This window comes from Castor canadensis, chromosome 9 (genome assembly GCF_047511655.1).
Source record: "Castor canadensis chromosome 9, mCasCan1.hap1v2, whole genome shotgun sequence".
In the NCBI taxonomy this organism is placed as follows: domain Eukaryota; kingdom Metazoa; phylum Chordata; class Mammalia; order Rodentia; family Castoridae; genus Castor; species Castor canadensis.
This window is the reverse complement of record NC_133394.1, coordinates 154996920-155021178: the sequence shown is the minus strand read 5'-3', so window position 1 is coordinate 155021178 and position 24259 is coordinate 154996920. Positions and strand designations below refer to the sequence as shown.

General features: G+C 50.5%; 1 protein-coding gene across 10 annotated transcripts in view; it reads right to left on the bottom strand.

The window, feature by feature from the left end:
• The window catches only part of Gak (cyclin G associated kinase), a 50289-nt gene that overhangs the window by 1559 nt on the left and 24471 nt on the right, over window positions 1-24259 (bottom strand). For 6 of the 10 annotated variants that reach the window (XM_020175455.2, XM_074042791.1, XM_074042793.1 and 3 more), the window contains 14 exons: window positions 23991-24139; window positions 23202-23324; window positions 22352-22485; window positions 18348-18542; window positions 17958-18075; window positions 17407-17486; window positions 12023-12216; window positions 10862-11008; window positions 9311-9790; window positions 8732-8908; window positions 7495-7617; window positions 5649-5765; window positions 615-839; window positions 114-259 (listed from right to left, as the gene is read on the bottom strand). In XM_020175455.2, the coding sequence (XP_020031044.1) occupies window positions 114-259; window positions 615-839; window positions 5649-5765; window positions 7495-7617; window positions 8732-8908; window positions 9311-9790; window positions 10862-11008; window positions 12023-12216; window positions 17407-17486; window positions 17958-18075; window positions 18348-18542; window positions 22352-22485; window positions 23202-23324; window positions 23991-24139 (2408 nt within the window). The remainder of the gene's footprint in view (window positions 1-113; window positions 260-614; window positions 840-5648; window positions 5766-7494; window positions 7618-8731; window positions 8909-9310; window positions 9791-10861; window positions 11009-12022; window positions 12217-17406; window positions 17487-17957; window positions 18076-18347; window positions 18543-22351; window positions 22486-23201; window positions 23325-23990; window positions 24140-24259) is intronic. The other 4 variants (XM_020175456.2, XM_074042788.1, XM_074042789.1 and 1 more) reach the window with 4 other exon arrangements.

Here is a 24259-nt window from a genome sequence, read left to right as displayed (position 1 = left end):
CCCTGTGTGATACTGGCAACCTTCCCTGACCACCCAGTCCCAGAACAGTGCCGAGAGAACAGTGCCGGGCTGCCCAGAAACACAGTCACAGAGCGGTCTCGCACTAACCCCACCTTCAGCTTGAGCGGGTCTGTATCTCTGGCGAGGTCCTGCTTCCGCATCTCTGCCATGGTCCTTGGACCCTTCCTATCGGACTTGGAGAACCCTTGACTAGGCAGCAAGTCTTCAAAGTCGTTCTCTGAGACCTTGGGTTTTTGGGCTGGGAAAAAAGAAACACTATTTACAGAGACACTGGTCTATTCTCTGCCTGCTTCCCCTTGCTCCGGGGGCAGGGCCTCTGTCCAATGCCTAGACAGAGAGGAAGGAAATTACGACCCAGGCCAGCTGCTAAAGATGACCAACAGGCTGCGACAGGAAGAGAGGATGCTTAAACATACCTCAAGAAGAAACAACAGATGTATCTGAAACTGCTTCCTCTCCACAGAGCAGCCTCAGTGAGAAATGGAGGCTGATTTGATCTGCTCTCCGAGGGATGGGCTTTGAGGTAAGGAATGAAAGGCTGACCTGACCCTCAGGGCAGGCCACGCAAGTCAGTGGGCCATCTCGGGACTCACCAAAGCTGGGCGCACGGACACCCCTCTCCTCTCGGCCCCCAATCACGCTGAAGTTGGTAGCATAGTGAGACCTTGGCTGTGCACAGGCTTTGGGGGGTGGCTTGGCCTGGGGGGACCACGAGGTGCCCTGGGCTGGTGGTCGACTTGTCTGCCAGGAGCCACCACCCTTAGAAGAGGGAGCTGACTTGGGAACAAATCCCCCAGAAGGGAATCCAGCAGGCGAACCTGGGGAGACAGAGCACAGGACACTCATGGGACTGCTATGGTGGAGCTGAGAACACCATGTGTGAGGGATGCACGTTCACGGAATGAAACACGCATCACCAGTCAGCTGTCCACCGGCACAGCGTGTTCACGGAATGAAATGCCCCGTCACTCGGAAGGCCTGTCCCTCATTCCGTGCAGCACTGCACGCTCACAGAAGGAAACACATCACTTGGTTGGCCTGTCCCATCCAACAGGTGCGAGGGACTCCAGTGGCTAGTACAGGTGAGCACTGCAAGGGCTGAGCATACTCTGGATAGAGTCAGACACAGCGCTCCCATCTGCACAGAACTGCCTCGGGACCACTGCTTCCTCTTGCGGGTGCCACCTCACAAGTTTCCCCAAATGTGCAACTAACTTTTTTTGAAATAATTAGAATCATTTGGTGTACCCTGCAGCAATGTCCCCCATTCCTCCATGAACCACTGAGATGGGCAGCAGTGCTGGCTGGTTCAGAGGTGTGCACAGGTATGAGCTGTCTCACCACTTATGTGGTCCCACAGGCACCAGTCCTCAGGAGCACCCACCTCTCCAGAGTTCTGTCATGCCAAGAACATTTCAGAAGTGGAGGGGCTGGCAGAGTGGCTCAAGTGTTAAGAGTGCCTGCCTAGCAAGGTGTGGCTTAAGTGGCAGAGCACTTGCCTAGCCAAGCATGAGGCCCTGAGTTCAAACCCCAGTACCACCAACAAAACAAAACAAAAAATACAATGGGTCAACAACAGGTCCTTTACTACTAGTCTTTTCACGGGGACAATGCCCATCTAGACCACTCCTTTTAACTGCTGAGACATTTTGTGGTGCAGAAGGGACCACTATCTGCTCAACCTTCATCCATGGAAGTATGTCTGTACTAAGCCTACTGTCTGGTTGTTATAACTGCTTTGAATGCTTATTTATGGATTTTGTAAAAACACAAGCTCATTTCTCTGGGATAAACACCAGTGTTGTGTGGTGGTTGCATGTTTAGTTTTATAAGAATCTGATCAAGATTAGCTGTACTGTTTCATGGTCCCGCAGCGCATGTGAGGAAGCAGTAGCTCGGATCCTTGTTGGTGCTGAGTGTCTGCTCTGGCAGAGGCTCAAGGTGGCTGCCATCATCTTCCACCAGCCAGGGATGTCTTGTGCTCATGTGGGTCGAGCACCACCTCTGCAGGAAACCCTCCATCTCTCTTCCCGTGTCCTCACTGGAGTGTATTTTGTTTTGTTTTACTGTATCTACATATTCCAGACAGGAATCTTTCATCAAATACGTGTTTTGAAAACATTTCCTCCCTTGTGTTGATGTCTTTCTAGTCTGGAAGCTGCATCTCATATCTGTGCCCAGCAAGGCCCCAAATCTGTGCTGTCTTCTGTAGGCAGTGCAGCTCTGCTTTACATCTGGTCTTCAATGAGCCACAGGCAGCTTCTGCGAGGCACGGAGTTAGTTGAGGTTCCTTTCCTTGCCTGTGCAAGTCCAATGGCTCCGACTTCCATTTGCTGAATGGCTTTTGAGCCTCTGTCAAAAATATCAGTTGGTCCTCCTGGTCTATTTCTGGGTCCTCTCTCCCATTTCACTATGTGTAGCCCTGTGCTCACACTATAATGTGAGTTTTGGGGAACAGAGAATAAGCCTGAAAGCTTGGGGAATGTCTCCCACTCGCGCTTCCACTGCAGAACATTCCAGTTCTTTCAGTTACTGTCTTTCCAAATAAATGTGGCAAGGATCTTGGTGGAATCTACAAAAACCCTTACTGGGGTTTTGGTGGGAACCACATTAAACCTGCAGATCAATCAGCATAGGAGTTGTGTGTACACCTTCCAATGGCAAGTCTCTCTGTAGAACTCGATCTCTGCTTTCCTTCACCGTATTTGGTTCATCGTTTCATCACACAGGAACTGTATGTATTTCCTTAGATTTCTGCTTAACACTTTGTTTTTTAAAAGTGATTGTAAATGGTACTGTTTATAAATTTGCTTTCATGTCACTGCAAATAAACAATTATAACTCAGTTTTGTGTGACCTTAGTGGTTCTAAAAGCTTTTGTAAAGTCCTCAGATTTCCTACACAGACAACCATGTAATTTGCAAGCAGGAAAATTTTGTTTTACCTTTCCAGTATGTGTAACTTCTGTGTTCTTTTCTTGTCTTTCAGTGAATGGGAATGGCACTCAGACACCGCCTTCCCTGACATCAGGGAACTTCACTTTTTCCCACAGGCCATGATGTCAGCTGTGGTCTCTGCACCCACTCTGGTGATGTGACACCCCTCTCATTATGTTTGCCAAGGGCTGTGATAAGGTGCTCGGCTTTGTTAGCTGCCCTTTCTGCATCACTGATATGACACAGTGACTCCACTCTATTAGAGGGCTGAGCCAGTCTTGCTGCAGTAGGCCCACCAGGGTGGTGTGCAGCTGTTTGCTCATATGGCAAATTCCATCTGCCCCTGTTCTGTGGGTCTGTGTGTCCTGAGGTCAGCCTGTGGATTTGGCATCAGTGCTCTGTAAGGTTAGCATGAAACTGTTCCTCTTCTGGTTTCTCAGGTGTGGAACTGCACCCACAGTGAAACTTCAGCGAACCCATTGGAGTCTGGAGATTTTCTTCCTCTGAGGCTTTTTACTCTGGTTTCATTTTCTTCAGTGACAGACTTTCTCCAGTTCTCTGCTTCACACTGGGAGTTTTGTATTGACTGGCTGTGTTCCTGAGCTGCAAGGGTTTGAGCACCTGCTTCCACCCCTTCTCACCTTGCAGAGCCTCTGGGCCCTGGGCCCTGACACTGGTGCTTTCTGCTCTTCCCTTTTTTTGTCAGTATTAGTAGAGCTTCATCAATTTTATCAATCTCTTCAAGGAACCTACTTTTTGTTTTGTTGAGTTGAAAAAATTATTCCTTCCCTTCCCATAAAAGAAAAATATGATTTCCTTGCTTTCTTCCTTTGGATTTACTTTGCTCTCGCATTTATTAATGATACATTTCATCTTTTCTAAGGCAAGCATTTAATGTTATAAACTCTCCAGCACTTTTAAGCTGTGTGCCCATGTCCCAATATGCTGAATTTTATTTTCATTCAGTCCAATGCATTGTTTTCTTTCCTTGGGCTCCTCTGTGTTACTCACAGCAACTGTTCACCTGGTCCAGGGTGAAGAGGATCCATCATCTCACTCTCACTGTCTGGATGGATCCATGGTGGCAGACAGTGTGCTATAATTCAGGTTTTTTGCCCTGATGGAGGCTGCACAGGTGCGTGGAAGGGACCTGTGTTCTGTGTTGCCAGTGAGGCCAATGACAGCCAGGCCACCCATGCTGTGGATGGTGTGTACTGTTGTCGCCACCTGTAACTTGGGTTATCTTTTAAGCTGCCTCAGCCTGGCTTCCTATGGGGCTGCTGCTTTAGGCACATGAGGGAGGGAGCTGAGGGCTGGCTCTGTCTAGCCTGATCCTGAGCGTTCTCCCATCTCCAAAGGGCAAACACTCTTCCTGGGGAGGTCTTGGCAGCCCTGCTGTGCTCAGATCAGAAGCTCTGAGACCACATGGGGAAAGTAAGACAGAAGCCCTCATACAGATCCCAGAAATATACTGTCACCTGGAAAACCAGGAGACAAAAAAAAAAAAAAAAAAGGCAGTTAAACAACAAAAGCACAGGAGAAACAATGTGGTAGTAGGAGCAGAATGAGGCTGGAGAGGAGATAGGGCTGGCACCAGCCTGGGACACAAACACTGCAGAACAGGGACTCAAGAAGAAACAGACAGGCAAAAAATTTCTGAGACCAGGATGCCAGGTGCCCAGTGTGGGGGCTGCAAGGAAAGCTGAGCCCACAGAGCTGACATCAATAGGATGCCACAGGAGGACAGCGTGGAGATACCAACACCCAGGGCCAACACCACAGCAAGTGAGTCACCAGCAATAGGTAAGGGACAGGAGTGGACAAAGGGTGTAACAGGTACTTAGAAACTGCTTTTGCTAAAAAGCACTGACCTCTCACTTGGGCCACAAGGTAGCTAAAAGCAGAATAAAACTCAGCATCTCTGCCTCCATTTTGCATGTCTCCTCTGCTCTGAGCCAGTCTCCCCTGAAGTCACCTTGGATTCCAGGAGGACAGGACTGATGGACAAACATCAGTGACCCCTGAAGATGTTGAATAAATCCTTTCCTGCCTTTTCACCATTATTGTTTGCTGTTTTTGGAGCAAGTGGCCAGACCTCACAAGTTGGAACATCCCCCGAGTTGGGCCTCTGGCCAAAGGCTCTGCAACAAGAGCATGTCCCCCTTTGTAGAAGCTGTGGAAGGGGAGGTGCAGACAGAGGAGCCCCAGGGGAACACATGAGGCAACCTCAAGGTGAGCTCTGGAGCAGCTTGCAAGTGTGGGCCAGGACAAGGCAGGTATGGGTGTTAGGGGTACTGCCTGGCAGAGTCTCACCAATATGGACTCTGTTTTCCAGATGCCCACGGCCCAGATGCCACTGCAGGAAACACACCACCATGCTGCCATGAGGGCCAGGCAGCAGTGGCAATTCCAGCAACTTCCTTTAGACTTCCTTTTAGTCAGCCAGCCAGCGCCTGAATAGGACACAAGCCCCCAAGGTCCCCAGGCCCAGCGGTCTCAGCACATGCCCTGGGCAGCACAGAGTGAGAAGACGAGAGAGAATCTGCCTCAGGCACAAACAGCCTGCCCCTCACATTACCTTGCAGGCCAGAGCTGACGTCCCCAAGGTCAGCAAACAGCTCACCCTCACATTACCTTGTAGACTGGAGCAGAAGTCCCCAAGGTGAGCAAACGGCCTACCCCTCACAGTACCTTGCAGACTGGAGCTGAGGTCCCCAAGGTCAGCAAATGGGTCCAGGGTTTGAGACTTGTTCTGGCTAGACTGCGGGCCGGGAGGGGTTGGCTGACCTCCAGGAGAGAAAAGGGCACCTGGAAAAAGGGCAGAGTGTTAGAAAGGCCCACCAACAGTAAGGTACAGCCTCCCCGGCCCAGCTCCTCCCTCAGTACCATGGGCCCCACTTGGCTCAACCAGTGTTTCGAGCAGTGGAGACGTAGCACACACGTGGCAGAGTAGCCACTTCCGGCACCCATGTCTCCTTACAGGAAATGATGGAACAGTTGGTACCAAGTACTAAAAAATGTCTACACTGTTCTGAATGTGAATGTTCTTCATGATATTCCTTATAACAGTGTAAATTTGAGAATATCCTTAAGTATAAAATCATGAAATAGTTAAATAAATATTGCACAGACACTTGATAAAATATTATACAATCATTAAAAATGATTCAGACTGGGCACAGTGGAACACATCTGTAATCCCAGCTACTCAGGAGACTGAGATCGGGAGGATCATAGTTCGAAGTCAGCCTCTGCAAATAGTTCACAAGACCCCACCTCCAAAGTAACCAGAGCAAGGACTAGAGGTCTGGCTCAAGTGGGAGAGCGCCTGATTTGCAAGTGTAAAGTCCCAAGTTCAAACTCCAGTCCCACCCACACACACACACACACAAATTCTCTTACATCAATAAAAAAGAGAAATTCCCTCTGTGAAAAGGGAGCAAAGATGAAAACATTCTGAAAAAAATATGAATAACTAAAACTACACAAAATCATAGCCAACCGCATTTATAACAAAGCAACGAAAATTAAAAGCACTAATGAGCTGGGCATGGTCGCTCAAAACTGCAATCCTAGTTGCTCAGGAGGCAGAGATGCGGAGGATTATAGTTTGAGTCCGGTCCAGGCAAAAAGTTCCTGAGACCCCATCTTAACCAATGAAAAGCTGGGCATGCTGGGGAGAACCTGTTATCCCAGTTGTGTGGGAAGAGTATGTAGAAGGATCGAAGTCCAGGTTGGCATAAAAGTCAGACCCTATTCAAAAAATAACTAAAGCAAAAAGGGCTGGGGCGTGGCTCAAATAGTAGAGTGCTTGCCTAACAAGTGTAAGGCCCCCATTCAAACCCAGTAATGCCAAAAAAAACCCCAAACAAACCCACTGATGACCTATAAATTGGTAAAATGTTTTAAAACTTACCATCCAACTGTTGTCAGAAACCAAGGATAGGAATTGCTCCCGGGCAAATAATACTGTACCCAGACGGGGACATGTGTCAAAGACCTTGTAAATAGGATTGTGTTGGACTAGAGCATGCAATCAATAGTTATATATGCACAAAAAGGACAGACGTTCACAAATGTGAATGTCTGGATTGCATCCACACAATCCATATCCCTGACGGAGCACATGGTATCAGCCTCAGTTTTCAGGAAGGTTGGTGAGAGGTGCAGAGCAGGCAGGCAGGCAGGGTAACTGATAGTAAATAAGGTGTAGAATTATGTCCCAAAATACATTTGCCTGTAGGAGAAGAAAAAGGACCAGCAGGCAGAATGGGAGCAGGGGAATGAGACACTGCCTGCTGCTAAGCAGAGGCCAGTGGACTGACATGCAGAGATCTGCACTTCCAAGGAGCAAGTGAGTACTTTGTAGCCACCATGAGCAATCTCAAGGCTGACAGACATGCAGGAACCCACAGGCAGTCCTCCTTCCTCTTCTGCCAGAGTGGCATCAGCTACATCATGTACAAAACAGGAAACACTCCATGGCCTCAGGGGGGTGCCCACCTGGGAACTCAGCCCCTGGTGTAAGTGGTCGTACCTTCTGTGCTGGGTGTGGGGGCTGGCCCGGGTACAGCAGCCTCGGCCCACGTATCCCACCCTCCCAGCAGATCCGGTTGGCTGGAGGAGGTTGTCACCTTGCTAGGCTCTGCTGGCAGATCCCCTGGAAGGAGCCAGAGGAGATCAGGGCTTGGCGTGTCTGCCAGCCACAGTCATGCTGTTCACATGGGCCCTCCTCTTCCCCCACATGAGCAGTGGGCAAATCCAGTCAAGACACAGCCGAGGGACCTGTGCAGTCACCATGGGGTCCTGAAATGCCCAGTGGCTGAACCCTGCACACTCCAGCCTCCCTCTTCCCAAGGGGCTCTGAGGACACACCACATGCCACTGAACTGATCAACAAGACATAGAGGTCAGCAGGCGGCCAACCTCACAGAGCAGTGATGAGAAGAAACACCTGCATATCAAGGGGCCTTCAGAGACCCTTCTTCCTCCATAGCCACCTGCAGATTCCCAGTGCAGCCCACAGTGGGGAGGGAGGAAGACACCGATTGGCTGAGCCACCTTCCTGGGGGATGGGGACCCACAGCCATGTTTGGTACCCTTTTAGGGGTCCTGCACCAGTTCTTTTGTTCTCAACTGGCCATACACCCACCCCAGCATGGTGCAGCCATGTATCACACTGCCTATCCACAAGCTGCCTACTGTGATCAGCCATCCTCCAGGGCATACCCTGAACCACACTGCTCCTGCTTAGAAGAACCAAACTCCTTTTCCACAGCTGGAGGGGCCCCAGCTGCTTGCTAAATGGGTCATGCCTGCTACTCCCCGGGCTGGCCTTCAGCCTTCCTGCTGCTTCTTCCCTGCACTGGCTTCCTAGATCTCTCTGCCCCCTGACCTGGCAACCCCAACCAAAGCTTTAGGCAGAGATGGCTGTCCCTGCTCACAGCCAGTCCTGGGGCCCATGCTGAAGAGGCTGTGAACAGCAATGAGTACCACAGGGCTCAGAACCTGCTCAAAGGTTGAGTGAACAGCTTGGGAGAGTGGAGGAAAAGAAGCCAGTGTTCCACCAGACCTTGAGCACCTTGGACTGGGGGAAAGCAAGGAGAGGCAGGGCCCTGCTTGGCACTGAGAGCTGCAGAAGCCACATGGTCCCTCCCCACCTACTGCTCTACCCTTGAGTCATTGTCCTGAGGGAGATGTGTGAAGCAGGAGTTCCCAGACCCCACCGTGTAGAAACCTGTGGCTTCTGAGCGCAGTCAGCAGTGGACACTCACCTAGTTGCATAAAGGTGGTACTACAGGCTGGGGGTGGGGCGCTGTGGGTGGAGGGGAAGGCAGGTGAGCCAGAGGCCACTGTGGAGTCAGCGTTGAGAAAGTCACCAAAGAGATCAGGCTTGGAGCAGGGCTGGGTGTCGGGGTTGGATGACAGCAGAAGCGGGTCAAATGGGTCTGCTAGACAGACAGGCAGGGAGGACAGTGTTAACCACAACCCATGCCCTGGGTTCTAGCTACCCTGTTCTCAGGCCTCCAGTCTCCAGAGGGAAGCGGCTTCAGCCAGATGGATCCAAGCTACCCAGCTGCCCTCCCAGGAGCACATAGTCCTTCTGACTCCCCACAGCCAGGACAACCATCCCACGGACATAGCAATGCCCACGAGGGGACAGCTGGTGGTTCTTGGCCTATAGGCTGCCCGAGGGGGCAGTGGGAACTACTGCACCCACAGACAACTTCTTCTAAATGGCCCCGTTCCCAGCACCTAGATAATAGTGATTGCTCCCCTTTCTACCTGGCAGGAATGACTAAACCCTACTCATTTACTGTGAAGTTAACTCTCTGCAGAACAGAAGTGCGTACCAGTGGCGGGGGTCCCTCCTTGTGAGGTGCTCCGTGCACTTAGGGGAGTAACTGGACTTGCCAGGAGCAAGGGGGCCTCGTTGCCAAGCAGGTCACCTGGGGACCCCACTGGGGCAGAGTCAGGTGGTCCAAGGAGGCGACTGAGCAGGTCAGCATTGCTGGAAGGGGGCCTGCAGGCCTCTGAGGGGGCAGTGAGCTCCAGGTCCACCTCAGAGTGCAGTCCCAGGAGGTCAATGCCCTCTTCCGATGGTGCAGTCTCCTGTGGTGTGGCTGGCGTGACTGCCTCAAATATTAAGTCTTGCTGTCTGGACCTGGCTGTCAGGCCTGGTGTGTCCTCACCAGCCCCTGGCTGCCTGTCTTCACTAGGGAATGGGAGCTCCTCTTCATCTGACATTTCACTTCCGTCTCTCTCTGGAATCAGAACAGACCGACTCTCCTTAGGAGAGGTATTTTCTGGACCCATCTCTGGTTCTTTCTCATCTATAAAAGAAAACAAAAAATCACAGGTTGTTGGATCCACACATTGGACAAGCCAAGATGGATAGGCAACTCAGTGGAGCCTAGGCTGCAGCCGTAGTCAGCACCAGGGTCCCCATGTCCATCCCAGGCCTTGGTGCTCACGTCCCAAGGCTCAAGTCAAAGTGGGGGCCTCCACTGCCCTCACCCAGCAACTTGTGGCCTCCAGCCAGCCAGAGGTATCCTAAGGTTCCAGACTTTTGACACAGTCCCTACTGCAGGGTCAGCCTGTGGCCCTCTCCAGTGAGGTACGTGCACCCTAGGGACACACTCTGAGAGTCAGAGTCTAGTAGCAGACATGTCCACCCTTCTAGCAGGGGACACGTGCACAACGTGGGAACCGCAGTCTAGAAGGGGACACATGCACGCCATGGGAGCCACAGTCTAGCAGGGCTCTCTGCAGCATCCCCTGGGGGACAGCTTCACTGGGCAGAATGAATCCCATGGGAATCAGTCAGTGCAGGTCCCGAGAGGGTGAGAAATGAAGATGATGACTGCTAGGTGTTTAGTGGTAGCAACCTGGCTCTGGACTGGGAGCTTGTTGGGGTCTGTGGGTAGTAAGAGATGTGGGTATTCGCAGGTGTGGATGTGACTGCTCTCAGTGACTCAGTCAGGCCCCTCTCGTGCACCCTGGACCTCTGGAGTCTATTAACGAGACCATTTGTGGAAAGTTTCACTCAGCTTGACTCTCAATAAAGGGCTGGAATCAGTACATCAGGCTTTGGGGGCATATTCTTTTCTTCCTCCAATGTTCAAAACATACTATGTAAACTATTCTTGACTATGTGCCACTAAAAATCAAGCACGGTGTGGGGTCTGCAGACTCTCTGGAAGCCGTGGCTCGGCCCCAGCCCATCACCATGAAGCTGGCCCTGCACAGTCATACTCAGAATGTGACCACACACAGGACTAAGAACCTTTGTGGTGCACAGATTGCTGCCTAGAAGCAGCTAGCTGGTGATGACCCCTGAACTCTGGGCTGTGTCAGACTGGATCCCATGAGAGGGTGGAGGGCTTGTCATACCCTACACCTACCCTGCCAGTCCAGCGTGTGAAGGAAGTGGTTGGCATCTGTACTGCTGCTCTGCGGCGAGTCCGATTCTGTGACCTCAGCCTCTGGAGACCCCGTTTCAGCATCATACTGAGCTGTGGAGCCTGGCTGCCTGGGGAGCTCTGGCTTCCCTGCCAGGAGAGGGGCTAGCGTCAGGTCACCTGCACCAGCCTACAACCTCAAGTGAGGCCTAGAGCCAGAGCAGCCAGGTGGGCCAGCCACAGGACCACCCGTACCAGCCATATGAGCACAACCAAGTTCAGCGCAAGCAGATTTCTGCTGTCCACTCAGATACTACACCAGCCACATGTGCATACAGGCACACACACACTTGCATACACATGCATGTACACATACTTGTGACACCCCCCCCCATACACACACACGCACAGATGTACACACAGTCCTTTTAGGAATACTTAACTGTCCTCAGATAAGAAAATGTAAATTGTGCAAACCCAGACCATGGAGATGTACTGCGAGCAACAAGTGCTGCCAAAAGCCCCACCTGCTGAGGTGCTTTGACTATTTTTGGAACTGCTCTGAAATAAGGAAAAGAGACACCCACACTGAGCAGGGGCTACCACCAAGAACCATGGGTCCTGAGGCAAAGCGTCCCCACCCTCAAGATATTTTAAATGGTCATGTGTCTAGAACACAGGCCCTCAGTCAGCAAGTGGTATAAACCTAACACTGGATCCCCAGCTCCACAATGATCCCAAAGGCAGAACTCAGGGCTCATGTGCCTGCAGAGCAATACCATCTTGCTCTTGGGAAAAGGGTTATCTCTGCTTCAGTGGAAACCAAGAGAATGGATTTCCCTGCAGGGCCAGGGTTGGCCTGGTGTGGAGAGTAGCTTGTGCCAGACCTGTATACCCATCAACAGGCCTAGGGATCATAGTATCAAATGCCTCCTTTACCTGTACCACACTGCACCTTTACCAAACAAAGTCAAGAGTTTCTGCCACCTGCTGTAACCTTGGCCAAGTCCCAGCCTGGGCACAGCAACAGGTACTTGTGACTGGGACAGGGAAAGGGGTGCTACCTAGCCCTGCACAGAGCTCTGCCCCTGGGGGCCTCTCCCAGCAGTGGCAGTCACCAGAACTGGGTCCCCTGCAAGTGAACATTTTGTCTGTGAGCCTTACCAAACTTAGAGAGGATATCCTGCTGCTCCTCACGACTGGAAAACAGGATCTTTGGGTTCAGCCCCCTCAGGCTGGTGTTCTCCCATGGTGGGGTCTCCCGGCTTGGCCTGTCCCTGGGCTCCACCTCCACTTCTAGGTTCACTTGGAATAGATCTGGGTACTTCTCCTGAATATCGCACGCATCCAGGTCATACCTGCAGGCACCAGGCAGACATGGGTGAGGAGGGCCTGGAGGTACTTCAATGTCCATGGAAGGGACACACTCAGAATCTACACCATCTGCTCACAAGGCAGTAGGAATATGGCTCTCCCCACCATGGGACATGAGACTCCCACCAGCAGGGCTAACAACACTCCCTGACTCCCTTGCTGTCAGGGCAGGGTTACCTCAATTGTTAACTTGAGAACACTGGACTGATCCACCACATTCCCTAGTCCATGGAATGCCAGGTGCTCAGAGTGAACAGAGCAGACAGGACAGATGTGGAGACTGCTATGCTAGGGAGGAGGGCTCCACGAGACAGGCTCCCATCCCTCACAAGAGGATCCAGGCCCCTGCCCTTACCTTCCAACTGTACACACATTGTGGAATCTCAGTTGGTTCAGATTCAAGTACTTTGAAATCTTAAATGCATTTTTCTATAAAAAATATGATGTCCATCATGGCAAAACTACTCAATTATTATCAGATGACCACAAAACCAAGATCTCTGGAATCAAGCTGCCAGGGTCTGGGAACAAGATTTGTTATGGGCCAGGGAGGCAGCCAGGCTCTGCCCTTACCTACCTGGGCTCTAGGAAGCAGAGGGACAGGAAGGAAATAAGAGAGGAAGACATCCCAGGGTCCCCAGATGCCATGAGGGCAGCTGTTCAGTGGCATGGGGGGAGAGAGGCCCAGCCAAAGCATCCTACAGGCCACACTTTGGCCATTCTCCACATTGCTCTAAGGAATCACAGTGCATTTCACACATTGCAAAGACTCTGGAGACAAAGCACACCCTGGGTTCTTTAGTGCATATCCCTGCTGGCCACTCAGCATCTCTGTACATCACACTTAAATTTTATATGTACCAAAACAACAACAAACCTAAGACAGAAACACAAAGCAGTGGTGGTCGATTCTAAGGAAACCTCAGGTGCCAAGTGATGCCACCTACCCCCACTCTGTGGGCTCCTCTATGTCTGTGCACAGACAACATGTTTACCAACACCACTGAGCAAGGAAGTCTGGGGAGGGTGGTCGGATGGCAGTTTCCGTGGTAAAACAACAGCTGATTTTACTTCTTACTAAAAGTGGTGCTCAGGTAAAGCCGTGACGTCCCCACCAGCTCACTCCTTCCTGCTCTGGACACAACCTCTCTGCACACGGGAGCACAGGACAGAATGAGAAGGTTCTATGGCAGGGATTTCCCTCCACCCATGCCCTCTAGGTGGGAGACAACTTGGTGACTGTGCCAAGTCAGGTGGGAACAGCTAATGTGGAGCTGGTAACCACAGTGAGAGAGGCTGAGACTCGCCATCAACAAGGACAGAGCGGGCAAGGCAAGAGGGCCCACTCAGGGTGCCACGTGCACTTGACAGGCTTGGTTCCACTGCAGACAGGCAGCAGCTCCAGGCACTGTTCATCTCCGTTTCCCTGATCCAGCTGATCCTGGAGACTGTTCTGGGGCCTAGGTCTGCTCTGTCCACCAGCAGGGCAGCAGTGAGGGCACAATGGGGGTCTATGAGAAGGGAGGACAGCCCCCCAAGCCCCCACACATCAGTAGGACACAGCTCACAGGCCCCAGGTGGCTGGTCACCAACATGGCCAAGCTCCAAGAGGGTACCAAAGGGCCTTCTGACACTCTTGGCTGGTAAACAAAATGCTAGCTCTTGTCACGACTGCAGCACTGCTTAGTACAAAGAAACACTTCTGGTACCCTCATTCAATCACAAGATGCCTCAGGCTTGCTGGACACCCAGTCACCAAGGACAGACCTGCTCAGGCTCATCTGGTGGTGCCTGACCACCAACGGTCCAAATTCTTCTCTGTGATTGCAGTTCAGCTGCTCTGTAGAGCACACGCACACTTCCCTCAACCAGCACTTTCCCCTCACTGCCTTTGTCACCACAGTGTTCTAAGAGTATACCTTGCTATGCTACCTGCCGTGAGACAGGAATATTCAGACAAACACATCACTGTTTGAATGTATCCCCCAAACTCGTGTGCAACAGTACCACAGGCTGAACACTTCAAACAAGAGAAATCTGCTCTCTCACAGTTTGCTGAAGTGCACAGAACTCAGGTCAAGCGGTCAAACATGTCAGAACGTCCTAATTGATGTCACTTGTCCTGCTATCCAAGGAAAGAGAATGATGTCGGTGTTTGCCCATGTTGTCTTCTAGTTTTGAAGCTGTTTTTGGGCACTTCTGCTACTAAGCTGGCCCCTCTTCATTTCTCTGTTCTTAGCTCATCTGGGTTAGTCACAGGTTTTGTGCTTCATTTTTCTTCTCCATCAGTTCTTTACTGCTCTCTGTGGGATTACAATGCATAGGTGACAAACTACTAGCGACTTCCCAAGCCGCCGAGGCACATAGGCCGCAGAGGCTCATAAGGAGGCTTGTAAGTGCTCCACTGTCACCTCCCCTGCCTCTCTGGCACTACTGATGCCATATATTTTATTACCAAACAACTCTGAACCCCCACGATGTTTTAGCTAGTCAGCACACAATCAATTTTACCCACAAATTTATGCTTCCCACTTCTTTCCACGTTTTAGGCAGGCTTCTAAATCATTCTCTACATGTAAAACAGATGGTAGGGACCCAGCTCTCCCCGGGGCACTGGGACAGAAGTTAAGCACAGTTAGAACACTGTTAAAGCGCTGTTACTGATAAACCTTTGTTTTAAGAACCCTTCAGAAAGTTTATTTTTCCTTAAAATGTGCTGAGCTGTTGGGGGCTAGGGAGACTTAACTTCCTGACAGCTTTCCTGAGGTGGTTCAGGCTACCATGTGGTGTTACACAGCATCCAGCCCAGGTCTGTCCTCCTCTTATGAAGGCACAGTCCCATGGACCAGGGCCCTGTCCTTCATTTAACCTTAGTGACCTCCCAAAGGTCCCACTTTCAAATACCATAGTCAGACTAAGTTTCCACCCTCTTAATAACTCATGATGGGAAATAAATTCCAGCATGTGCTTTGATGGAGTCATTCAAACCACAGCAGTGCTCATCGTAGCTATTAAAAGTTCCTGTTTATTAACTCTAGTACCTGAATCACATAGATCTTTCCCTATACTTTCTTCTTGGTTTTCAGTATCTGATCTTTAAAAGCACTTTTTTAAGCATTCCTCCATGATGGTTGAAAAAGTATGGGAGGGAGAGGTGAAGAAGTTCAAAGTATATTACTTATGTATGTATAGAGACAGCATAAAGAAACTCCCCAAATTTTGTTTTTAAAAGGGAGAGCAAAGGGAAGGGGTTAAAGGTATATAATGGGGGGGGGGGTGAACTTGCTCATAATACACTGTATACGTATATGGAATTTTCACATGTAACCCTAAATTTAAAAAAAATATTAAAAAGAAGAAAAGCTACAGAAGCTCCAGGTTAAAAGAAGAGACAGCAGGGCACCAACATGAAGGTGATGCGGCGGTAAGAGGGAGTAGTGCACACACATACACACATGATGCACTGGAGAGGGCACTGTTTTTCGCTCCCTCCCTTGTACAGCGAGCTTTCTCTCTTGCTCCTGGTTATCACCGAACCTAACTGGGCTTAACTGGGGGTGACTGGAGATTCAGAAAAGACACAGCATAGACAGACAGAAAGTGGGGTCAGGTGTGTTGAGCGCTCGGGTGGAGACACCCAACCCTCATTGCTTCTTTTCTCTATCTTTATTCTTTAAGGCCTTACTCCTTGCAGTTCTTTAAAACCTTGCTTCTAAAGTCTTCTTTAAAACCTAGCTTAAAACCTCTTTCCTGAGACTCGTACTGTCCCATGTTTTCTCTTTGCTATCTTTAGCTTAATTGCTCTTAAGGTCTTTTGCCCCCAGGCTGGCAGCGTTTCTTTAGCATTCTCCCTTTAGCTTTCTTAAAGCCTGGTGCTCAGACTTGCAAAGTCTTGGTCCTCTATCTTGCACTGTCTCACATTCTCTCTGGCTTTTCTTTAGCTTAGCTTTGCTAAAGCCTATGTTAAAGTTCCTTCTTTGGCTTAGCTTTCTAAAGCCTATGTTAAAGTTCTCGGTGCAGACTTTCTATCAACCCCTCTTTAGCCATACTTTTCCCTTTAGTAATTTCCCTTTAGCAATTCTTTTCCCTTCCAAAAGCTTCCCACACCAAAAAAGCCCAAAGCAAAAGAATCAAGCCAAAGCCCCAAAAATCCCTCCAAAGCAAAAAGCCTCAAGGCAAAAAGCCACTCTTCCTCCTTCAGGGGTTCTTTTATAAACAGCGGCAAACAGGGTGGAGCAGAGGCTCTTGGGGAGGGGCGTGACATTGTAACAGGAGAAATCTGCATTCCTGCTTCTCGGAATGCAAACAATTTAGGAGAAACAGCTGTTCTGCTTCCAGGGCTATGCCAATCTTGGAAAAGCAGGTGAGCCACATCTTGCCTTCTTTGTATCCAGTTCTCATAGGCTTTAATCTGCTCTCCACAATGTACCACCTCTGCCTCCAGGTATCACACCCCATGACAAGTCCTGTTTACAACTTCCCTGTGGGGATGTGCAGAGCCCAAGGGCAGGAGCCAAGAGCTCCTGGCAGCTCCTCCCCACACTCATTTCTGGAGCAGAACTTCTCTGTTCTGCTCTAGCTGCTAAGCATGTGAGTAATGGAGTGGAGAAACCACAAGTTAGACCCAACACCCGAGTCCAGAAAGCCACACTACACCAGTTACCTGGAGCTTCCCTATCTAAGCGGTAGATGAGTGAGGCCTGTTGTCCACCATGGAACAGAAAAGTAGCTGGCATCTGCTCTCCACAATACAGTGACCTGCAAGTGCAGTGCCAACCGACAGGGTTATCCTTTGGCTGTACTGGCTCACAGATACATCTCTACAAGCAAACCAAGCTTCCAGTCAGGAAGGACAGCACCTTATCTTCAATTGTAGTGCCTAGGAGAGCACTGTGTACACAGCAGGGACTCAGAATGCTTAGTAAACTGTGCCCATTTTCTGGCTGTCCTGCATCTTGCTCTAAGTGGCTAAACTAAAAAGAAATGCAAGGGGTGACTCCAAAGGGATGAGAGAGCAAAGTGGAAGCCACCTGAAACCCTGAGGAGTCTGGAGAGCAGAATATAGGACAGTTCTAGGTAAGCCCAGGGCCTAGCTGAAGGTCACAGGTGCCCCCACACTGCAGTCCTGGGTACCTGGCTCTCTCCCACAGCAACACAGTGCAACATTAACATACTTGGCAAATTTCACAGTGGTTGCATTCCGAGGCACAAAGCCAGTGTGGAACTGGATCTGGAACATCTTCATGGACGCCATCTGCAAATGGCAAACAGGAGTCACTGAGGGCGCACCCTCACCTCAGGTCATAGAGCTCTCCCCAGAGATGACAGATGTCAGCTGGGGTGTGATTACCTGCTTTTCTTGCACATGGCTCGAGGAACAGGGAGCAGAATGGGTGACATGGCTAGCACCTCCTGCCAAGTGCTGAATGAGGACTGAGAAGATGCTACACAGGGGCCACCACAGTGCTCAGCCACTGCACAGGCAGTACCAAGGCCAAGACCAATAGCCCTCTCTGAGAATGTAGCCTGCCATGCTCATTGGGAAAGTTCCAGACCTTTCAGACTAGAACCCCCTTTGCCTTGTACCCTGTGGAAGGCACTGGGGACCAGTCCCAGCAGTCAGGGGAAGTCAGCTTACAGCTCACTGGACAGTGAGTATGACCCAGAGTCCTCTGTGAGAATCCAGAAGCTGAGACTCCCAGCCAGTGGCCACAGCAGCACTCACCTTGGCCTGCAGCCTCCCTCCCAGGGTGGACCTGGCATGGTAAATGACAATGAGCACGTCCCCTTGAACTGTTATGCCCAGGGGGATGACTGCCTTGCCATCCTCAATTTTAAATTCCCTAGAACAGAGTGAGAAGTAATTCACATAAGTAAAAAAAACACAGCAAGAATTCTGAGATCTTCTAAAGTACCAAACACTAAACCCACACATTCTTCGTGTACCAAATCACTGGGCAGGATATTTATTCTCAGAAGCCACTCTCACACACACGGCCATGGGGCCTTGCCCATGCCACAGCCCAACACAGGCCACAGGCAGCTTCATCTGAAGACAGAGGGTCTTCAGATGACTGGCAATGTCTGGGGTGGGATTCCTCACATTTGTACTCACTTCATCCTATCATACTCCTGAGATGTGGTGGTCATGCGCTCCTCTCCCACATAGACCTCACAGAAAGGCCGACAGCCATTCCTTTGCTTGCTGAACAGCGGCACAGGTGTCATGACCACAGCCTTCACCAGCATCGGCTTGCTGTGGGGTGTGATGGGCTCCTCCGCTACCATGTCACACACATACTCGATGTACCTGCGGGCAGGTAATGTCCCTGTCAGCCACATGATGTGACCCTGGGAGCAGGCCACACCAGATCTGTTTTCTTTTTAAATGTAAGCATTTAGTGCTACAAACCGCCCTTGAAGCAATGTTTTAGTTGCCCTTCATAAATTTGATGCTATATTGTCATGCGGTTCGAAATAGCTTTAAATTTCCCTTGAGACTTTCTCTTTCATTCACAGGTATTTAGAAGATGTTTAATTTTGACGTGGTTTTTTTTTTCTGTTACTTCTAGTTTTATTTATGGCATGAAAACATATTCTGTATGTACAATTTCAATTTGTAAAATTTGTTGAGTTTATTGCTCATTTAATAGTCCTCATGTCGTTTTATCTATTGGTGGAGTGTTCTACAGCAGCAAGTTAGGGCTAGCTGGCTGGTTGCTGATTTATCTACCACTTGTTTTATTAATCACTGAGAAAGGAATGTTGAAGTCTACTCTACTATTAATTTCTATTTCTTTTTTTGGAAGCAGGGTCTTACTATGTAGCCCAGGTTGGTCTTGAACTCATGATCTTCCTGCCTCAGTGTCCCAAGTGATAGGATTATGGCTGTGCACCACCATGCCTGGCTTCAATTTATTTTGTCTTGTGTTGACAAAGCTTCGCTGACTTTCTTTTGGGGAATGTTTTTGTTTTTTTGTGAGACTGGGGTTTGAATTCAGGGCTTCGTGCTTGCAAAGCAAGCACTCTACTGTTTGAGCCACACCTCCAGTCCATTTTGTTCTGGTTATTTTGGATATTTGCGGGGGGGGGGGGGGGGGGGGTGTGTCTCATGAACTGTTTGCCTGGCTGGCCTCGATCCATGATCCTCCAATCACAGCTTCCCAAGTAGCTAGGATTATAGTTGTGAGTCACCAGTGTCTGGCTCCACAAGACATCCTTGCTCCTGTCTCCCACTGTGGTGTCCCCTCTGCAGGAGCCTGTGGAAAGCAGCAACTAACTCTGATCGACACGGGTACTCTTCTGCAGGTGTTCCTAAGTAGTCCAGAAGACAGAAGATGGAGGAAGCCATAGGACTTGGGTTTGTGTCCATCTGATGGTCAGCACAAATTAAGGACACAAACTCCTTTGGCCATAAGCATATGAAGGCTGCCTGTGGCCTGAGGGAGCCTGGACAAAGGGTCAATCTGAAGGAGCAATAGGCTTTCCCAGCTGGTCAGAGGCCAAGCTTCACTTGAAAACACCAGCAAAGGCAGGCCCCAATGACAGTCTGTGAGACCCAAGCAGTACCCAGTGCTGGTGCTGATGAGGTCTTTCCTGTGGCAGTGGGTAACCGTTGCGATCTGCTCCACACATTACCTCACCCTGTCCCACGCAGACAGTGTTGATGGCCTCTGCTCTCATCCAGTCTGTGGTCCCTCCTGGCCTTCTGACCAACCTTCTTGCACCACTTGTGTTAAGCCTGAATGCCAACATGGATGGACTGAAGTTTATGATCTTGTCAGCTATCTTCTATTGCTCCATTTATTGTTTCTTTTTATGCTTTCATCTTATTTTGTTCATTTACTAATTATAGCACAGTCTTCACTGGTTGTCCAGGGTTCCTGACAAGTTTGTAATTCATACCTTTCTTTCTCTGTGTGGCTTCCATTCTTCTGGCTCAGGCTATATTTGGGTCATAGCAGTTTGAACAGGGCTGGCATCAAAGGTGGGCTCTACATGGATGTTATTTTCAGTCCTGCCTGGTGCCCTCTCAGCTTCCTGGATCCATGACTGGTCTTTTGCTGGTTTTCAGTTGAGCAATACTGCTGATCTGTCTTTGAGCTCACCAGTTCACTCCTTTGCTGGGGAGAGTCCATTTGAGACTTCTGCTACTGTATTGTTCTTCTAACGTGACACCCTGATCTCACATCTTATTTGCCTTTCTCACAAAGGTCTTCAGCAGACTTAAAAAAATTATTATTATTATTATTGTGATACTGGGGATTGAATTCAGGGTCTCAATTGCTGGGCAGGTGTTGTTCCATTTGAGCCACACAACCAGTCCCCAAGTCCTTTTGCATTTGCTTTTCATTTGTTTTCAAACAGGATCTTGCACTTTTGCCCCAGCTGGCCTCAGACCAGGATCTTCCTACCTCCACCTCCCAAGGATCTAGGATTACAGTTGTGCAGCACTACACCTGATCTTTTCTATTTATTTTTATTTATTTATTTATTTTTTTGAGATGGGGGGTGGGTCTCATTATGTAGACCAAACTGGCCTTGAAGTTGCAACCCTTATGCCTCTACCTCCCAAGGGCTGGGATTATAGGCCTATGTATGCCACCAGGCCTAGCTTTAAATTTCCCACAGAGTTCCAACCAGCTGCTTGGTCCTGTGCCTCCTTCCCCAACCTTGCTTTCTTGTCTATCCCATGGAGACTGTGGACAGGTGCTGTCAAGACAGCAGAACCCTCCCTTACTGCAAGCCTCCTGGTCCACCTGCATCCACAGCATGCTGGGACCCCTCCCGTGGTGTCCACAGCATGCTGGGCCTCCTCCCGTGGTGTCCAGCCCCATCTGCCCTGACAGCAAGTGCTCACATCTCCGTGGCACTCCTTAGTTTGAGGGACAGCTGAGGCTTGAAGGCTGAGTCTCAAGAGGTTTGAGACTCCCTGTGAGGGGGCTGGGGCTCCTGGCTGGCTTCCAGAGGCCTTCCTCGTCCTGACTCCTCCTGCCCAGCAGGCCTGACATGCGGAATACAGGAGTATGACCAGCTGTGAGCCTGACGTGGTGAAAGACCCTGCCTGCCATCCCCTGCAGGGGCCACAGTGAGGATACAGACAAGGGCTATTGTCTCAGTGTGGCCAGAGGGACACATTGCTGTGAGATACTCTGCCCCTCAAAGAAGTGAGCAAATAAGGTGGGCCTCATTCTTATGGACCCATAGCTATGGGGACAGAGCTGCCACCCAGCTGCCCACAGGCCATATAGCCTGCCCAGGGAGGAAGACTAGGCAACCCTCTCAGGGACCTCAGCCCTGGCTTCTTTCTAACATCTCCATCAGCTTCTGGTCTTGTGTTCCACCCACATCCATGGTGAGGCCAATCTCTCAGAGGGAAAAAGGCTGCTCCAGACCTGACTGAGCTCACAGAGGGCATTTATGCTGGGTAGTGTCTCCTCAGATATGCACAGCAAAGAGAGGGACCACTACTGCAGGAGAATGGACTGAAGTATACAGGAGTGGACATGGCTGGTGAATGCACTGGTCCCACAGAGAGAGGACAGAGCAGGTGGAAGAACTAGCGGTAACCTCAAGAAATCACTTCCTTTAACCTGCAGTAAAGGCCCTGATTATGCCCATAGGAGCAGCATGAGGCCTGAGCGCCTGTGGCCACAGGCACGTCTGTGGCCTCATAGTAAGCAGGGTAACAATTCACGTTGGCAACAGCATCTGGGGTCCACAGTGTGTTCCCATGTCACCTTCAAAGGGGCTCCCCTGGGGCACAGACCTGGGCCCTAGCAAGCATGTGGCCACATCAGCCTCCCCTACCTGCTGGAAAGCATGGTGTCCAGAAGCTGGACAAGGTGCTGCCACCCCAGGTTAGGGCCACCATAGCTCGGAAGTGCCAGCTGGGCATCAACTGCAGACCATTCTTGCTGGGTCCCTGTGGGCACAGGACTAGCGCCAAGCCAGAACCTACCATGGTGTTAATCAGGCCTATGAGCAAATGGGTGGTCTTGGCACTGAACTTGGAAGGCCTGGCCACAGTGATGGTGCATCCAGCACACCAAGGGCAGTGCCACCTTAGGGCCCATAGAGCTGGAGGCATCACCGTCACTAGTGAGGATCACCTGATACCTTTTGTGGGACGGCCAAATGCCTGGCGGGCAGCGCTTCATGCTGAACATGTACACAGCAGCCTCCGCGGTGCTGAAGAGTCGGCAGAAGCACAAGAAGGCACAGACAGCCACAGCAGATGCAGCTCTCCCGTCCTAGGACAAAGAGACACAGGCTCCTTCACACATGGCCCTGTGTGCCCTTGCGCAGGCAAGGACAAGGTCTTGAGTGGGTCCCTGGAGACTTCCTAACTATCCATGTGGTCATGCCTTGGATTTGAGTATACATTTAGGAATTCATACAAACATCTTTAATACAAGGACAATTCTGAGTCCAGCAGACAACCAAAGGGTCTTTAACAAAGCACACTAGCTGGCCAACTTCTCCCTGTTACTGTCCCCATCTGACCTCATACTCAGCACACTAGCCTCACCAGGCACTTAATGCCTTCCTGAAACCTCTTATCATTTCTAATGTAACAACACCTCCAGGACAGTATGGCTGAGCCCTGAGTGTGCTTTCTGTCAGTCACCACACCCCACATGAGGCTCCCAAGTCCCTCTTCCTTACTCTGCAGAGGGGAAACTTGAGGTAAGGGCTCGTTGGCCTTACCTAAGGAGGTGCTGAGGCAGGGACCCTACTCAGCAACATGGCCTTCATCTGGCTGTTCAGGTCAGGACACCAGAAGAACACTCACAAAGTGCTCCTTCCCCAACAGGGGACGGAGCCACTGAGTAATATGTGCCCACCAGATCCTGAGCTCTGACCTCAGAAGTTGTCCTCTGGTGAGGGTTTTCCATGTCACCCCTGGGACCAATGCCACTTTGGTCAAGAGACCACATGACCACAGATCACAGCAACTCCCACTCACCACACAGTGCACAACGCAGACGTTCCTGGGGTCCTCCCGGAGCCAAGCGTGCATGTTCCTACAGAGGGTGTACAAGCTGTGGAGGTGTGGCGCACGCCTGGCTGTCCAGCCACACTCAGAGACCTGTAGGGAGAGTGTCCCACTGAGCCCTGCTCTGGGCCAGCACCATGAACTTGCCCAACATCTTGGCACAGCCACCTTGCGTCTGTATGCCCACTCTGCACATAGCATAGTCCTCCTCAAAGGCTTCATGGATGTGGTAGCTTGGGTGCCTGAGCACCTTCCTCAGCTGGAGTTCTCACAAGACAATGTTCATCTCAGCTGTAAGTACTCTGTGCCACTGGGCAATTCACTGATGCCACAAAAAGAACCACCTTTTCCTGCACTTTGTATCAATTTAGACAGTACGAAAAGTGCTACAGCTGAGACTTATCTATCAAGAGAACAGGATGGCCACAAGCTACCTTGAGGCCAGGAGCAGCCAGAGGGAGGTAGGCACCCAAGGCTCTTGGGAAGCACCAATCTTCCACTGACTTGATTGGCTCCACCAGGTATTCTCCCCATGGTCTGTATTGTGAAGCCTCCTTCTGAAGATGCCTTCTCTTGCCCCTAGCCCTATCCCTGGTTTCCCACCACAGCCCATTGTGGTCAGGCTCCACTCTGTTCCTTGCAGCTGCCTGGTGAGGTGGAGATCAGGCCAAAGCTGTAGCTAGTGGCAAATCCATGTCCTGAAACCACTAAAATGGGAGAAAAATGCAAAGTCGCAAAAGATAAAATGGGACCACTTACCCGGTTGTGGAATTTGGAGGCCCGGTACGTCCTTGGGGATAAATTATACACAGCATAGTGTCCTGCGTGCTTAGCATCCAGAAACAACCTCACATCTTCTATGTTATTTTTGATTGCTGACTCTACACCTTCTGCTGGGAAGGACATCACTGAAACAGAGCAGACCCCCATCAGCTGTCACATGGGGACCCCCCTCCTGAGGCTGCATTCGTGTCCTGGTCAAGCAGCTTCCTACAACTTCACTGCCCAGGCTGCTGGCCCCTATAGGC